Raw genomic sequence first — 18,569 nt, 5'->3', positions numbered from 1 at the left:
AAAATGATTGGCAAGACATACCACACAGAAGAAACAGAGAAAAATGCAACTAGATATTCATGGTCTATTATCTTGCCTGCATCTAAAATGTATTTAAATACAGAGAGAAATAAAATAAGTCACACAGCTCGGTGATTACTCAGATGTCTTACGAAACATCCTAAAGTTATACATCATTAAATAATTAAGCACAGTACAGATGTGCTATGCCAAAGCCTTTGACTGGGTGGATGACAACGAACTGTGAAATTCTTCAAGAGATGGTAATACCAGACCACCTGACCTGCCTCCTGAGAAATCTGTATGCAGGCCAGGAAGCAACAGTTAGAACTGGACATGGAACAACAGACTGGTTCCAAATCAGGAAAGGAGTACATCAAGGCTCTATATTGTCACCCTGCTTATTTAACTTATATGCAGAGTACACCATGAGAAATGCCAGGCTTGATGAAGCACAAGCTGGAATCAAGATTGCCAGGAGAAATATCAGTAACCTCAGACAGGCAGATGACACCACTCTTATGGCAGAAAGTAACGAAGAACTAAAGAGCCTCTTGATGAAAGTGAAAGAGGAGAGTGGAAAAAGCTGGCTTAAAGCTCAACATTCAGAAAACTAAGATCATGGCATCTGGTCCCATCACTTCATGGCAAATAGATGGGGAAACAGTGGAAACAGTGTCAGACTTTATTTTGGGGGGCTCCAAAATCACTGCAGATGGTGATTGCAGCCATGAAATTAAAAGACGCTTACTCCTTGGAAGAAAAGTTATGACCAACGTAGACAGCATATTAAAAAACAGAGAGATTACTTTGCCAACAAACGTCCATCTAGTCAAAGCTATGGTTTTTCCAGCGGTCATGTATCGATGTGAGAGTTGGACTATAAAGAAAGTTGAGCGCCAAAGACTTGATGCTTTTGAACTGTGGTGTTGGAGAAGACTCTTGAGAGTCCCTGGGACTGCAAGGAGATTCAACCAGTCAATTCTAAAGGAAGTCAGTCCTGAATATTCATTGGAAGGACTGATGCTGAAGCTGAAGCTCCACTACTTTGGCTACCTGATTAGAAAAACTGACTCATTGGAAAAGACCCTGATGATGGGAAAGATGGAAGGCAGGAGGAGAAGGGGACGACAGAGGATGAGATGGTTAGATGGCATCACCGACTCAATGGATTTGAGTCAGAATAAACTCCAGGAGTTGGTGATGGACAGGGAGGCCTGGCATGCTGCAGTTCATGGGGTCGCAAAGAGTCGGACACAACTGAGTGACTGGACTGAATTGAACAGGTAACAGCTGGCTACAAACAGCTTATTTCATTGTTTATAAAAGCAGACATACCTTCATCCTTCTCCTTTATAACTACACTTAAAATGTAGCTACTTAAAATTTATTGTTGCAGACAACTAATAAAAGCATTTGATTTGAAAAAAAAAGCTAGGCCAACATAAACTGGCCATAGTTTTTGGTATGCAATTCTCAGAACTCAAGGAAGTATTTGCTTCCTTGTACAAGCAGACCCAAACTGTTTGAGAAAAAAATTAGGTGTTATTATTCTAAGGCAAAAGCTCTGGTTAAACACATCAATTTTCAATTGAGGATATAACTCTTACACCTGCTGGTATGGTTTTATAAAGTTTATTTACTCTTCTTTGAATTAGTAAACTTGCTTTGGAATCATCCATGTTTAAAGTAATAAACACAAAGAGAATCTCTCCTTTTATCCTACATCATTCTTTAATTACAACCCCCTTTCTCTGCTTCATTGTACAACATAACTGCTCAAGAGAATTGTCTACCCACAAGGTAATTAGAGCCTCACCTCCCATTCACACTTTCTAAAAGCTCCTTGTTAAATACTGAATAAACACAAGAGTATTTACATGTATAAGATATAAAGAATAAATATACAAATAAATGTACCCATGTACCTACCACCCAGTTTTAGAAACAGAACATTACCAATAGCTTTGAAAACTTCCCAGATCCCATTCTCCTGTAAAAACACAACATACCAATAAGTGTGGGAAGTTACTAAAGCAGTAACTGAAGAGAAATTTACATCACTAAACACCCATATTAGAAAAGCACAAAGGTCTCAAACCAATGAAGAACAAATGAAAACTAATGTAAGCAGAAGAAGGAAAATAGTAAAGATCAAAGTGGAAATCAATGAAATAAAAATGATCCATGAAATGAAACGAGAACAGTGCAGAAATCTGTCACTACAGATTCTACAGATATTAAAGGGATAATAAAGTAATATTACAAACAACTTAATGCCAGTAAATTTGAAAACAAAGATCAGGGGTTAGCAAACTTTCTGCAAAAGGGCAGGTAATGAATATTTTAGGCTCTGTAGGCCATGCCATCTCTTCTGCAACTATTCGATTCTGCCAGCATAGCACAAAGTCACAGACAATACATAGCAAACGGGGGCATCTATGTTCCAATATAACTTTATCTACTACAAATAGGCAGCAAATCAGATTAGTTCAGGGCAGTATGATCTTAACTTAGATGAAGTGGACACATTTCTTGAAGGGCACAAAGTACTAAAGCTCACTCAAGAAAACCAGACAACCTGAACAGTCCTGTAACCATAAAAGAGACTGAATTTGTGGTTAGAATCCTCCCATGAAGAAAACTCCAGGGCTTCCCTGGCGGCTCAGTGGTGAAGTCTGCCTGCCAATGCAGATGAGGGGTAGGGAATTCCCTGGCAGTCCAGTGGGTAGGACTTTGGTCACGGGTTCAGTCCCTGTTAGGGAACTAAGATCCCTCAAGTCACAAGCTGTGGCCAAGAAAAAAACAAAGAATGGATAAATAAAATGTGGTATATATCTAATAGAATATTATTCAGCCTTAAAAGGAAGGAAATTTTGAAACATGCTAATAATATAACATGGATGAACCCTGAAGACATTATACTCAGCAAAATAGCCATTGACAAAAGGACAAAAACTGTATGATTCCATTCATATCAAGTACATAGAACAGTCAGATTCATAAAGACAGAATGTAGAATGGTGGTCTCCGGGGGTCGGGGGAGAAGAGAATGGAAAGTTATTGCAGGTACAGAGTTTCAGTTTTGCAAGATGAAAGATGTTCTGTGATAGATGGTGGTAGAGACTGCACAAACCGAAGACTGACAGTTCTAAAAGAAAAATGTTGCGACCTTGGGTAGATATAAGATTTTTTAGATATCACCCAAAAGCATAATCCATGAAAGGAAAACTGATAAATTATACTTCATCAAAATTAAGAATTCTTTTTGAAATACACTGTTACGAGAATAACAGAACAAACTACAGAGTAGCAGAAAATATTTAGAGATCACATATCTGAAAAGGTATTTGTATCCAGAATATATAAAGAACTCTCAAGCTCAACAATAAGAGAACAAACAACCCAATTTTTAAAAGGGCAAAAGATCTGAACAGAAACTTCACCTAAGATATGGATAGCAAGTAAGCACATGAAAAGATGCTTAACATCAATGATCATTAAGAAAATGCAAATTAAAATTACAGTTTCATTTTTTTAATTTTAGAATGGCTAAAGTTAACATGACTGACCATACCCAGTACTATTGGTAAGAATGCAGAACAACCAACAGGAATGTAAAATAGTACATGACAAAACAGTTGAGCAATTTCTAAAAAGTTAAAACACAGCATTGCTTTCCTAGCCATTTACCCAAGGCAAATGAAAGCATCAGTTCAGTCGCTCAGTCGTGTCCGACTCTTTGCGACCCCATGAACTGCAGCACACCAGGCCTCCCTGTCCATCACCAACTCCCGGAGTTCACCCAAACTCATGTCCATCGAGCATATGTCCATACAAAGACTTGTACACAAATGTTCATAACAACTTTATTTGCTATAGCCAAGAACTGTAAACAACCAAATGTTCATCAATAGGTGAATTTGATGAAATAAACTGTAGTATATTAATGTAATGGAATACTATCTAGCAATAAAATGAATGAGCCCTGATCAATATAATAACATTAATTAATTTACAATAATTATGTTGAGTAAAAGAAGCCAAGCAAAAAAAACAGAATACATAGTGTATTATTCCACTCATACAAGATTCTAAAAAATGCAAACTAATCTATAGCAACAAAAGGCTGACTTCCTGTTGCGCCCAGGAAGCTGCCTACGGGCAGGGTGACACAGGCAGAGGAGGAAGGAAGGATTACCAAGGGGCAACGGGGTAACTTTTCAGGGTGATAAATATATTCATTATCTTGACTGAAGGGACTGTTTCATGGCTGTATGTATACTTTAAACGTGTAGTTCATAATATGTCAATTACCTAGATAAATTATTTCTTAAAAAACTAAGAGGTTGAAGTGATTTTTTTTAATAGTCCATTTTTCTTTGTATTCTAAAGCCTAAGAACCAGGTTGAACTACCAAAGCCTTCATGCTGAATCATATGTTTATCTTCTTTAAAAAATACTACTAGCTTTCATCAAAAGTTACTATAAGAAGTAGACTCTCATACCAACTCCCATATTTTTTCAATTTAGGAACTGCTGTGATTTCTCCTTTTCAATAATGAAAACTATGGAGCTGATTGTATCTCTATGTTCTGGCAGATTAAATATTACAGTGACTATTATGTTTGCTATATCCATATTCTATTTTCCCAGGTTCTAATTTTCCATCTCAGCTTCTGTTCTACCATTATTTCACATTTATGCTTTTGCTTATCAGACAAATCTGATATATTGTTTATAGAGTTACTCTATTTTTTTGAGATACAATTCACATACCGTAAAATTCAGCCTTTTACACTGGTGCAGTGGTTAAGACTCTACACTTCCGCCACAGGGGCCGTGGGCCCAATCCCTGGTTAGGGAATCCCAGATTCCATGCTATGCAGCCAAAAAAAAAGTGTACTTCCCAGTAGTTTCCAGTATATTCACATGACTCTGCAACCATCTCCATTCTAATCCCAAAATACTTTCCTAAAAGTACCCTGTACCCACTAGCAATCATCCCCTATTTCCTCTTCCCCCAGCCCCTGACAATCACAACTACTAATCTACCTTTTATGGCCTTGCCTTTTCTGGAATCATATAACACACAGACTTTCGTGCCTAGATTCTTTTACCTTATAGAATGTTTTCAAGGTCACCAATATTGTAGCATATATCAGTATTTATTCCTTTATAATACTCCATTGTATAGACATACCACATTTTATTTATCTATTCATCAGCTAATGGATATTCGGATTGTTTCCACTGGCTGGCTACTATGAACATTCATGTGTATTTTTGGTGTGCACATACATTTTTACCTTACTTGTATGCACACCTAAGAGCTGATGTGCTGGTCACAGACTAACTATATTTAATCTTTGAGGAACTGCCTGTTTTTCAACAGTTTCCACCAGCAATGTATAAAGGTTCCAATTTCTCCATATTTTCATCATTATTGTCCAGGTTTTTGATTACTGCCATCTTAGTCACCATGAAACAGTATCTCTTGGTGGTCTTGATTTTCATTTCCCTAATGAATAATGATGTTGAGCATTTTTTCATGATGGGTTTCCTATTCTCACTTACATAGTATGTTATTGAATTATCTAACCCTAACTCCTTTTAGAAGGAAGCTGGTAATAAATTATCAATAAATATTCTTTCCTAATCTTCCTTAAAATTATACTGCAATGAGGAAATGGAATGGGTCCTAAGCGGTAAAAGCATTTTCATGATTTTAAAAATAAATTTCTAAAAATAAAAAATGATACTACAATATTAAATCAGTTTTTTCATTTAATAAATAGAAGTTAATTAAAAAGGCAGCATACTATTAAGAATATTTCAGTACATCCCTGGTGGTCCAGTGGATAAGAATCTGCCTGCCAATGCAGGGGACATGGATTCCAACCCTGGCCGGGAAAGATTCCACAAGCTTCGAAGCAACTAAATCCATACACCACTGAGTCCGTGCTCTAGAGCCCGTGAGCCGCAACTGCTGAGCCACAACTACTGCAGCCTGCAAGCTCTAGGGTCCATGTGCCACAACTACTGAACCTGTGCACCTACAGCCTGTGTTCCACAACAGGAGAGGCCAACACAATGAGAAGCCCCGTGCACCACAGTGTACCACCCCTGCTCGCTACAACTAGACAAAGACCCAGCACAGTCAAAAAAAACATCTTTTTAATTAAATGAACTATAGAAAAGACTATCCCGAAGGAGAAAACTTCACTATAAACAGTCTGAAGTGAAATAAGAGAATTCAAAAGCAGAGACATTACTTTGCCACCTAAGGTCTGTCTAGTGAAGGCTATGGTTTTTCCAGTAGTCATGTATGGATGTGAGAGTTGGACTGTGAAGAAAGCTGAGCGCCAAAGAATTGATGCTTTTGAACTGTGGTGTTGGAGAAGACTCTTGAGAGTCCCTTGGACTGCAAAGAGATCCAACCAGTCCATTCTAAAGGAGATTAGTCCTGGGTGTTCTTTGGAAGGAATGATGCTAAAGCTGAAACTCCAATACTTCGGCCACCTCATGCAAAGAGCTGACTCATTGGAAAAGACTGACGCTGGGAGGGATTGGGGGCAGGAGGAGAAGGGGACGACAGAGGATGAGATGGCTGGATGGCATCACCGACTCGATAGACGTGAGTTTGAATGAACTCCGGGAGTTGGTGATGGACAGGGAGGCCTGGCGTGCTGCGATTCATGGGGTCGCAAAGAGTCAGACTCGACTGAGCGACTGAACTGAACTGAACTGAATCATTCATATCTTTTAAAATACTATGCATCCCATAATAGATTACTACTTTAAAAATATGTGAGGTTCGTATCTATCACAAAAAAGAGCTTACCATCTTCAATGGCATTTTTGATGGCACGAAGTCCATCCCTTACAGCATCCTTGATTTGTGTGAGAGTATGCTTATTTGGTCCCTTAACCAACAAGGTGACAGAGCGAGGGTTAATGCAGTCCTCAATAAAAGTGTACTTTTCCTCACCCTAAAAGGTAATATAAGGAGATATAACTTTAATACTTAAAGCCATTATGAAATCAAGACCTAGCTGATACTATCAGAATCCAAACTTTGTATGAATTTTTCTTATCAAGTATAACTAAATGTGGGCTTCCCTGATGGCTCAGCAGGTAAAGAATCTGCCTGCAATGCAAGAGTCGCAGGAAGCATGGGTCCAATCCCTGGGTTGGGAAGATCCCCTGGAGGAAGGCATGGCAACCCACTTCAGTATTCCTAGAGAATCCCATGGACATTGGAGCCTGGCAGGCTGAGGTCCACAGGGTCACAAAGAGTCGGACACAACTGAAGCAACTGAGCACATCACATAGCATTAACCAAATATGTGTTAAAGCAGTTAAGTTATATCTGAACTATTAAGAAACATTTAGAAAGATAAACTGTAAAATCTATCCTGTGGATTCTCATTAAATAAAATGTGAATTTAAAAGTTTAGGTTTTTTTTTAAGTTTCCTGTTCACATTATAACCACTGCCCACAGAAATACTCACTAATGTATACTCATATACAAGACCAGCATGTCCCAAGCAATCTATACTGAGGTCTTCAACAGAATTCACAGCCACTCCACCACAAGCAAGAGAGAGTCTGAAATTACATATATGACACCATAGCTTTGGTTATGAAAAATATACAGACTAATTTGTTAAAGCTGAAAAAGATAATCTAACACAGAAGACTGCATTGTCATTATATTGTATTATTTTCAAATATGTTTTAAGAAAATGAAAACCTTCTGAGGATCTCATGAGAAAAAGTTGAGATGTATTAACAACCTTGATTTTGAACACTTCCATTATTTACTGAAATTATGAACAAAATTTGAAATGTGTATGCTACTATTTGATGCTTGGATGGCATCACTGACTCAATGGACATGAGTTTGGGTAAACTCCAGGAGTTGGTGATGGACAGGGAGGCCTGGCATGCTGCAGTCCATGGGGTCAAAAAGAGTCAGACACGACTGAGCCACTGAACTGAAGTGAATGTTACTTTTTTTTCAACAACACTGACATAAAAGCTAAAAGGAATACACCGGATAATTTCAATTTAATCTATAAAAAAACTTAAGATACATAATTATCAGCAAGCTTACCTTTCCATGTTTCTTCTTTTTGCTCTACGAAGAGCTAAAATGCCATGTTTTGCAAGAGCATCTAAGGAAAATGGATCAATTCCCTATAATCAAATTAGCATAAAAGTTATAAGCATGTTTTAAGCCAATAGTTCTCAAAGTTTTTGGTCTCAACACTGCTTCACAATATTAAAAATTACTAAGAACCCAAAGAGCTTTCGTTTATGTGGTCTGTATCTATAATACTTATCATATTATAAGTTAAAATTATACTGTGGGAAAAAAGATAGTGGAGCAGAAGGACGTGCACTCATCTTCTCCGGCGAGAACTCCAAAATTACAACTCGCTGCTGAACAACCATCAACAGGAGAATGTGGGATCCCCCCAAAAGAAGATACCCCACGCCCAAGGGCAAAGGCGAAGCCCCAGCAAGATGATAGGAAGGGCAAAATCACATTTAGAATCAAACACCATACCCACCAGAGATGCTCTGAGGGCTCAAATAAAACCTCTGTGCACACCAGGAGACCCCACAGAGACTGAGCCTGCCTCTGAGTGTTTGAGTGTCTCCTGCAGGGGTACAGGGCAGCAGTGGCCTGCCGCAGGGGCAGGGGCTCTGGGTGCAGCAGACCTGGGTATGGCATAAACACTCTTGGAAGAGATCACCATTAACCCCACCATAGAGCTGGCAGAACTTACACAGGACTGGGGATAAAGACTCTAGGAGGGCACAAACAAAACCTTGTGTGCACCAGAACCCAGGAGAAAGGAGCAATGACCCCACAAGAGACTGACTGAGACTTGCCCGGAGTGTCCAGGAGTCACCAGCAGAGGGATGGGTGGTCTACTGCAGGGTCGGGGTCGGGGAGTGCAGCAAAGCCTCCACCAGATCTTTTGAAGGAGATTTACCTTCATTACCATTATCTTTATTACCTCCACCATAGTTTGGCCTCAGGGAGGGAACACAGCCCCGCCCATCAACAGATATTGAATTAAAGATTTACCGAGAATGGCCCCGCCCATCAGAATAAGACCCAGTTTCCCCTTCAGTCAGTCTCTCCCATCAGGAATCTTCCATCCTTCTCCATCACAGGGCAGAATGAAAACCACAATCACAGAAAACTGACCAAACTGATCACATGGACCACAGCCTTGTCTAACTCAATGAACTATGAGCCATGCCATATAGGGCCACCCAAGACGGATGGGTCATAGTGGAGAGTTCTGACAAAACGTGGTCTACTGGAGAAGGGAATGGCAAACCATTTCAGTATTCTTGCCATGACAACTGCATGAACAGTATGAAAAGCCAAAAAGATAAGACACTGAAAGATGAACTCCCCGGGTCGGTAGGAGTCCAATAGGCTACTGGAGATCAGTGGAGAAATAACTCAAGAAAGAATGAATTGACGGAGCCAAAGCAAAAACACCACCCAGCTGTGGATGTGACTTGGGATGGAAGTAAAGTCCGATACTGTAAAGAGCAGTGTTGCATAGGAACCTGGAATGTTAGGTCCAAGCAAGAGAGAACATTGACTTTATAGGAATGAGTGAACTAAAATGGACTGAAATGAGTGACTGTAACTCAGATGACCATGATATCTACTACCGTGGGCAAGAATCCCATATAAGAAATGGAGTAGCCCTCATAGTTAACAGAAGAGTCCAAAATGCAGTACTTGGATGCAATCTCAAAAACAACAGGATGATCTCTGTTCATTTCTGAGGCAAACCATTCAATATCACAGTAATCCAAGTCTATGCCCCAACCAGTTGCTGAAGAAGCTGAAGTTGAATGGTTCTGTGGAGACCTACAAGACCTTCTAGAACTAACACCCAAAAAAGATGTCCTTTTCATTATAGGGGACTGGAATGCAAAAGTAGGAAGTCAAGAAACACCTGGACTAACAGGCAAATTTGCCCTTGGAGTACAGAATGAAGCAGGGCAAAGGCTGACAGGGTTCTGCCAAGAGAACACACTGGTCATAGCAAACACCCTCTTCCAACAACACAAGAGAAGACTCTACACATGGATATCACCAGAAGGTCAATAGCAAAATCAGACTGATCATATTCTTTGCAGCCAAAGATGGAGAAGCTCTGTACAGTCAGCAAAACAAGACCAGGAGTTGACTGTGGCTCAGATCATGACCTTATTGCCACATTCAGACTTAAATTGAAGAAAGTGGGGAACACCACTAGAACATTCAGGTATGGCCTAAATCAAATCCCTTACAATTATACAGTGGAAGTGACAGACAGATTCAAGGAATTAGATCTGATAGACAGAGTGCCTGATGAACTATGGACAGAGGTTCATGACATTGTACAAGGAGGCAGTGATCAAGACCATCCCCAAGGAGAACATGCAAAAAGGCAAAATGGTTGTCTGAGGAGGACTTACAAATAGCTGAAAAAAAGAAAAGAAGTGAAAAGCAAAGGAGAAAAGGAAAGATATACCCATTTGAATGCAGAGTTCCAAGGAATAGCAAGGAGAGATAAGCCTTCCTCAATGATCAATACAAAGAAATAGAGGAAAACAATAGAATGGGAAAGACTAGAGATCTCTTCAAGAAAATTAGAGATACCAAGGGGACATTTCATGCAAAGATGGACACAATAAAGAACAGAAATGATATGGACCTAACAGAAGCAGAAGATATTAAGAAGAGATGGCAAGAATACACAGAAGAACTATACAAAAAAGATCTTCATGACCCAGAGAACCATGATGGTGTGATCACTCACCTAGAACCAGACATCCTGGAATGCAAAGTCAACTGGGCCTTAGGAAGCATCACTACAAACAAAGCTAGTGGAGGGGATGGAATTCCACTTGAGTTATTTCAAATCCAAAAAGATGATACTGTGAAAGTGCTGCATTCAATATGCCAGCAAATCTGGAAAACTCAGCAGTGGCCACAGGACTGGAAAACGTCAGTTTTCATTCCAATCCCAAAAAAAGGCAATGCCAAAGAATGTTCAAACTACCACACAGTTGCACTCATCTCACACACTAGCAAAGTAATGTGCAAAATTCTCCAAGCCAGGCTTCAACAGTACGTGAACCATGAACTTCCAGATGTTCAAGCTGGATTTAGAAAAGGCAGAAGAACCAGAGATCCAATTGCCAACATCCGCTGGATCATCAAAAAAGCAAGAGAGCTCCAGAAAAACATCTACTTCTGCTTTATTGACTACACCAAAGCCTTTGTGTGGATCACAACAAACTGTGGAAAATTCTTCAAGAGATGGGAATACAGACCACCTGACCTGCCTCCTAAGAAATACGTATGCAGGTCAGGAAGCAACAGTTAGAACTGGACATGAACAACAGACTGGTTCCAAATCAGGAAAGGAGTATGTCAAGGTTGTATATTGTTATCCTGCTTATTTAACTTATACGCAGAATACATCATGCGAAATGCCGGGCTGGATGAAGCACAAGCTGGAGTCAAGGCTGCTGGGAGGAATATCAATAACCTCAGATATGCAGATGACACCACCCTTATGGCAGAGAGTAATGAAGAACTAAAGAGCCTCTTGATGAAAGTTAAAGAAGAGAGTGAAAAAGTAGGCTTAAAATTCAGCATTCATGAAGATGAATGATCATGACATCTGGTCCCATCACGTCATGGCAAATAGATGGGGAAACAATGGTAACAGTGACAGACTTTATTTTGGGGGGCTCCAAAATCACGGCAGATGGTGACTGCAGCCATGAAATTAAAAGACACTGCTCCTTGGAAGAAAAGCTATGACCAACCTAGACAGCATATCAAAAAGCAAAGACATCACTTTGCCGACTAAGGTCCATCTAGTCAAGGCTATGATTTTTCCAGTAGTCAAGTATGGATGTGAGAGTTGGACTGTAAAGAAAGCTGAGCACCGAAGACTTGATGCCTTCGAACTGTGGCACTGGAGAAGTCTCTTGAGAGTCCCTTGGACTGCAAGGAGATCCAACCAGTCAATCCTAAAGGAGATCAGTCCTGAATATTCATTGGAAATACTGATGCTAAAGCTGAAACTCTAATATTTTGGCCACCTGATGGGAAGAACTGACTCATTGGAAAAGACCCTGATGCTGGGAAAGATTGAAGGTGGGAGGGAAAGGGGACGACAGGATGAGATGGTTGGATGGCATCACTTACTCGATGGACATGAGGTTGAGTAAGCTTCAGGAGTTGGTGATGGACAGAAAGCCTATGTTGCTGTAGTCCATGGGGTTGCAAACAGTCGGACACAACTGAGCAACTGAATTTCACTGACTAAAGTTTAAATGGACATTTTTGCAATATTTATTAATCCCTTTAAAATAAAATCATTCAGTTCATGTCAGTCACTAGAAGCCTCTCAAGAGTCTTCTCTAGCACCACAGTTCAAAGGCATCAATTTTTGGAGCTCAGCCTTCTTCATGGTCCAACTCTCACACCCATACATGACTACTGGAAAACTATAGCTTTGACTACATGGACCTTTGTTAGCAAAGTGATGTCTCTACTTTTCAAGATGCTTTCTAGGTTGGTCAGAGCTTTCCTTTCAAGGAGCAAGCATCTTTTAACTTCATGGCTGCAGTCAGCATCCACAGTGATTCTGGAGTCCAAGAAAATAAAATCTGTCACTGCTTCCATTGTTTCTCCATCTATTTGCCATGAAGTGATGGAACTGGATGTCATGATCTTAGTTTTTTGAATGTTGAGTTTAAGCCAGCTTTTTCTCTCCTCTTTCACCCTCGTCAAGAGGGTCCTCTTCACTTTCTGCCATTAAAGAGATATCATCTGCATATCTGAAGTTGTTGATATTTCTCTTGGAAATCTTGATTCCAGCTGGTGAGTCATCCAGCCTGGCATTTTGCATGATGTACTCTGCATGTAAGTTAAATAAACAGGGTGATATACACAGCCATGTCATACTCCCCAAATTTGAACCAGTCTGTTGTTCCATGTAAGGTTCTAACTGTCGCTTCTTGAATCACATACAGGTTTCTAAGGAGACAGGTAAAGTGGTCTGGTGTTCCAATCTCTTTAAGAATTTTCATGGTTATACAACATCAAAAATATCACATTTGCTAATATCATCACTAATATCATCAGAGGAGTCTTTCAAGTATTGGAAAACTGTCAAGCTCAAAGTGACAGGTACAAGTTTTCCAAAATTCTAACTTTTGTTTGAAAGCTCAAATGTTATTATTGCCAATACATACTGTCTATTGTTTCCTTGAAGGGGCAAGACTGTTTCAGTCATTTCTGAGAAAAACCTACCAAATACCCATGTCTAAACAACCATCCTGTCAGTCATTCTTTCAAGTAAAAATGGCATTCCATGAAAAAAGTGGCTATGCTAGCTTGCAACTCAATTACATAAGAGCTTCAAGACCCTTATTTTGATATGTAGCAAAAGTATTTTGTCCATCTTTCAAATTTTGTGACACAGAATTATAAAAGGATACATCCACTTCTGGGTATATTTCCAGAAAACACTAATTCAAAAAAATACATGCACCCAATGTTCACAGCAGCACTATTTACAATAGCCAAGACATGGTGGCAACCCAAATGCCCATCAACAGATGAATGGATAAAATTGTGATATATATATATGCAATGAAATATTACTGAGCCATAAAAAAGAATGAAATACTGCCATCTGTAGCAACATGAATGGACCGAAAGAATATTGCGTTCAGTGAAATAAGTCAGAGGAAGACAAACACTATATGACATCATTTATATGTGGACCTAAAAAGGAATACAAGCCAATGTATGTGCAAAGCAGAGACAGATTCACAGATGCAGAAAAGAAGCCTGTAGTTGCCAAAGGGAAAAGGGAAAGCGAGGAGAACCAGATCAGGGTGTGGGATGGACACATACAAGCTACTATACATGAAACAGATAAGGGCTTCCCCAGTGGGTCAGCAGTAAAGAATCTGCCTGCCAATGCAGGAGACATGAGTTCGATCTCTGATCCAGGAAGATCCCATATGCCATGGGCTAACTCCCATATGCCTGTGTGCCACAACTACTGAGCCTGCGCTCTAGAGCCCATGCTCCACAACAAGAGAAGCCACCAGTGAGAAACCTGTGCACTGCAACTAAAAAAAAAATGCCCAACGAAGACCCAGCAGAGCCAAACATAAAAAGAAGTCTTTAAAGTTTTTAAAAAATAGATAAGCCTTCTATCTTTTATATCTTTTATCTTTTACATATATCAACAAGGATATACCGTATAGCACAGGGATGTACCTATTATCTTATAATAAACTATAATGGAGTATAATCCACAAAAATCAGGCGGGTACTTTACCATCTGAGCTATCAGGGAAGCCCATTATGCTGTACACCTGAAATTAACACAATGTTGTCAACCAACTATACTTCAATTAAAAAATAAAAAGGTGCAATTTCAAGGATCAAAATTTGATAAAATTTTTAAGTTTTCCCATTTCATCAAAACAATCTTAAATGAAACTGCCCTTTTTGTATGTGGGTGATGTGGCAATAAAGAATATGATGACTAGTTCAGTTCGGTGCTACTGCTATGATTTGTTCTAAGGTGCCAGGGGTTTTACCTATTGCTGCTTTGCATCATCATTGCAGACACCAACACAATGTAAAAGGCATTATTATTACTATTATGAAAATAGTTTTGACCTCACAGATATGCCCTAACATGGGGCCCACAAACCACTCTTGGAAAAACACTGAGGAATATTTACAAACAGTTAAAAATCTAAACTTTTTTCTCACCTTTTGATTAATGACAACAAATCCTTTATTAGACTGAGCACAGACTTTGTCTTTCAAGTCTATTATTTTTTGTACTCTGTCTTCAATAAATTTTCTTTCCGCTTTTACCAATTTCTCTTTCTCTTCTGCAGTTTTATAAAAGAAACCAGAGCTCACCTCACTAGAAGATTAATAAAGACAAGCTAGTAAAAGTAAGGCAGGGAAAAACAGGAAGGTAGAAAGGGTTTATAGTAAACATTCGGTAGGTAAAAATAGGGGTTAAAAAACAGTTTTAGAAAAAAACAATTGCAAAGAATACAAAGAGTAACTGGGACACTTACGTTTTTTCATATTCTAGTGATACATTACAGGTAAGGATAAATGCATCATCTACTCGTTTCTTCATATCTGGATGACGGGCACCATGATCCAGAACTAGCCCTTTGATCAACCTAGTAAAATTATGCACTGTTTCTTATTTTGAATATACACTCTAAATTTAGTATAAAATTAAAATTATACTCTTACAATGGCAACGGAACTGCCATAGCAATTGTTACACACTATTGCTTTATACCAGCTTTAAACCCAACACATAACTAATAAAATTAGAAAAGAGAACCTAGTTTAACACAGTGTGACTGTGAAGTGACAATGAAAAGTCAATCCAGAATTATTCTTTAAATTATGTGCCTCAAAACATGTGACACAGCTGATCAAGTAATGAAAGGGAGACACACAATGAGTTTCTAAGGAACATTTGTTCAAACTAATTATATGGAAAAACTAAAAACTGTTAACCTAAATGTCCAACAATAGGACATTGTTCAGCAGACAATGACTTGACTATGGGCTAGTCATGAAAACCATGTAATAACATGAAAAAAATATCTACAGGGGTAGCTTTATTTATAAGCAGAGAATGACAAATTACCTATAAAGTATGATTATCACTATTCTTAATAAGCTCCTTGGCATTGAAAAGGAAAAACAGAAGAAAACTAAGAGTAGGATTATGCTTGGGTGGTAGGAACAGAGATAATTGATGGGGGGCGGGGGGGGGGGTGGGGGGCTTTTTTCCTGTTTTCCAAATGAACTTTCAAGAGCAAATATTTCTGTAACTTTCAAAAATTCATTTACACCCAACTAGGAAATGCATTTCTACTTATGAATCTTTTATAACCAATATTTGTTATTCATTAATGTAAAGAGGTGATTTTTTAAATAGTTGAACATAATTATAGGGAAGTTTACAAAATTTTCCTCTAACTGGATTACTCCAACTCCTAACTGAATGTGAAGACATTTTATTTAGGAAGAAAGAAAGAAACTACATGTTCAGTATTCTTCACTCTTCAAGTCTCCTTCACTCTTCTACTGCTTCTCACCCTCAGCAAATGACTTTGCTTGAGAAAATAAACACTCTGTCCCATCACGACCTCTACCAGCACCTGAACCTCAAGCTCCTAGGAACAGAAATGACATGCCCATGCTCCCTCCTCTCTAAGGTCGACTCCCCAACCTGTGGACTGAATTCCATTTCCCCTCTTGGCTCCTGCAACTGTCCCCTCTTCCCCTGCATCAACTGTTCCTGCCTCCACGAGCATCCTCATGAGGGTACACACTTGCCATAGTAATTCTCATCTTTAAAACAAAAAATTATTCCCCTTTGACCCCATTCCCATGTTCCATTCGAGCTACTGCCCCACTTCTTTGCTCCCCGTTAGAGCTAACTCCTCTGAGTTGTTGGTGTTTGCATCCTCACTTCTCTCCTAACCATTCTCTCTTGAGCCCACATCAATCTGACTCTCACCCTCACCCCTTAAACATTCTCCAAATCTAATGGCCAATTAGTTTGCAACTTGCTCAAGCTGTCAACAGCAGGTTACTCTCACCTTCTTGAAACCCTTTATCCTCTCAGCTCCTGGAACACTGCTCTTTCCTGGCTTTCCTTCTTTCTCACTGACCACCCTTTTTCAGTCTCCTTGTTCAGTCCTCCTCATCTTCTCAGTTTCTAACACTGCAGTTTTCAGGGCTCAACCTTTAAACTTCCTCTTTTCTCTACCTTTATCACTTTCCAGATGGTCTAATTAACTCTCAGAGCTTTCAGTCATCCATACACCAATGACTGCCAAATATATATTTCCAGTCCAGACCTCTAACCTGAATTCCTGACACCTCCCTCCAAATCCCTACTCAGCATCTCCACATGGACATCTAATAGGCACCTAACACATAACAGTCCCCAAACCAAGCTCTTGATTATTGCCTCACACCTGCTCCTTCCCAAGAAATGGCATCTCTGCTTTTCTAGCTGCTCATTCAAAACCCAAGAGACATCCTTGAATCCTCTGCTTCTGTCACATTCTATGTGGAACCATCAACAAATCCTGGGGCTCCCTCTTTCTAAGTGTACCCTGATGCAAACCTTTCTCCATCTCTCACCTGTATTACAACAGATTCCTAACAGATCTCCTGCCTCTGCCTCTGCACTACACTCCCTGCTCCACAGTGTCCTTGCCACAGAACAACCACTGAGATTCTTCTGAAATACAAACCAAGAACTTCTTGCCCTCAGCAGTAGTAATTTGGACCAACTTTACTACCAAAAACGACTAAAGATGCTGGATTAAAAACAACAACAACCCTTAAAAACACTGGAGAGCCACAAAACATACAGAGCCACAAAAGTTTTCTTTCCAAAACAGAAAACAAAATAGAAACTCCAGAGGGTAACTAGAAAACTGCAGGTACTCACCCTAAAGCCATCTCACAATTCAAGCATATCTGAACTTTGATCTTATAATGAGGGGGGAAAGAATTAAAAGCTCAAGGATTACCCAAAGTAGAGAGTATTGTAGAAGACTCTTTTCACATTAAGTGAACTTAAAAGGCTACATACTCAGGGTATAAACCAGCAGCCCTCATGTGAACTTGTAGTTAGAATTCGCAACAACTGGATATTCAATAAAAACCTCAAGCTGTGGCTTTAGTTTAAAGCAGTCTCTGGGCTTCCTGAAGCAGCAAACTCAAACCCTCTTCGAACAAAGGCAGCTTCAGCCTAGGTCTCTTATTTCTACAAATACTTTTTTCAACACAATCAATGGCACACATTGGAAACAAAGCACAATGAGTGAGAACCAACAAAATACAGTAAACAACAGGAATAGAAAGGACAAAACTTTAAACATTGCAATATTAAACGTGAACTCTGTTTAAAGAAGTGAAAAGTAAGTTTGAAAAGATCTGCATGGAACAGGAAACCATACAAAATGAAAAGGCAGATTAAAGGACAAACCAAACAGAACTTCTATAAATACGTAAAGACACCCACACATATATTGAAAATAAAGTATTTACAGATAAAATACAACATCTGAATTGGCTTCAAAATAATCCAAATTTGGGACAAAATAAAGGAAAGAGAAGTATAGAAAGAAAGAGAAGGGTGCATATAAGGTGAAAATAAGACAAACCATATGTTGAAAATTGATAAAGATGAGTGACAGATATGTGGGAGTTCATTCACTATTCTATTCTACTTTTGTATGTGTTTAGACTATTCCAGAATAGAATGTTTAAAATAAGTTAAGTCCAAAGTCAACAAGGGGCTATTCACTCTGAGTACATACTACATACATACTTAGACAATGTTGACCATCTTACCTCTCTGACCTCATCTTCTCCTTTTTTTCTCTTCCTATGACCCAGGCACGCTAGAACACCTCAAAACACACCTACCTT

The 18,569-nt window shown here is 39.2% G+C and overlaps 1 protein-coding gene across 5 annotated transcripts in view; it reads right to left on the bottom strand.

The window, feature by feature from the left end:
• The window catches only part of CCT6B (chaperonin containing TCP1 subunit 6B), a 45,548-nt gene that overhangs the window by 14,975 nt on the left and 12,004 nt on the right, over positions 1–18,569 (bottom strand). For all 5 annotated transcript variants that reach the window (XM_004012466.6, XM_060394792.1, XM_042255421.2 and 2 more), the window contains 5 exons: positions 15,167–15,277; positions 14,847–15,006; positions 8,121–8,203; positions 7,516–7,612; positions 6,845–6,992 (listed from right to left, as the gene is read on the bottom strand). In XM_004012466.6, the coding sequence (XP_004012515.1) occupies positions 6,845–6,992; positions 7,516–7,612; positions 8,121–8,203; positions 14,847–15,006; positions 15,167–15,277 (599 nt within the window). The remainder of the gene's footprint in view (positions 1–6,844; positions 6,993–7,515; positions 7,613–8,120; positions 8,204–14,846; positions 15,007–15,166; positions 15,278–18,569) is intronic.

The sequence above is a fragment of the Ovis aries genome, chromosome 11, assembly GCF_016772045.2.
Source record: "Ovis aries strain OAR_USU_Benz2616 breed Rambouillet chromosome 11, ARS-UI_Ramb_v3.0, whole genome shotgun sequence".
In the NCBI taxonomy this organism is placed as follows: domain Eukaryota; kingdom Metazoa; phylum Chordata; class Mammalia; order Artiodactyla; family Bovidae; genus Ovis; species Ovis aries.
The sequence above is the reverse complement of the archived record's forward strand: the minus strand, read 5'-3'. Positions and strand labels throughout refer to the sequence as shown.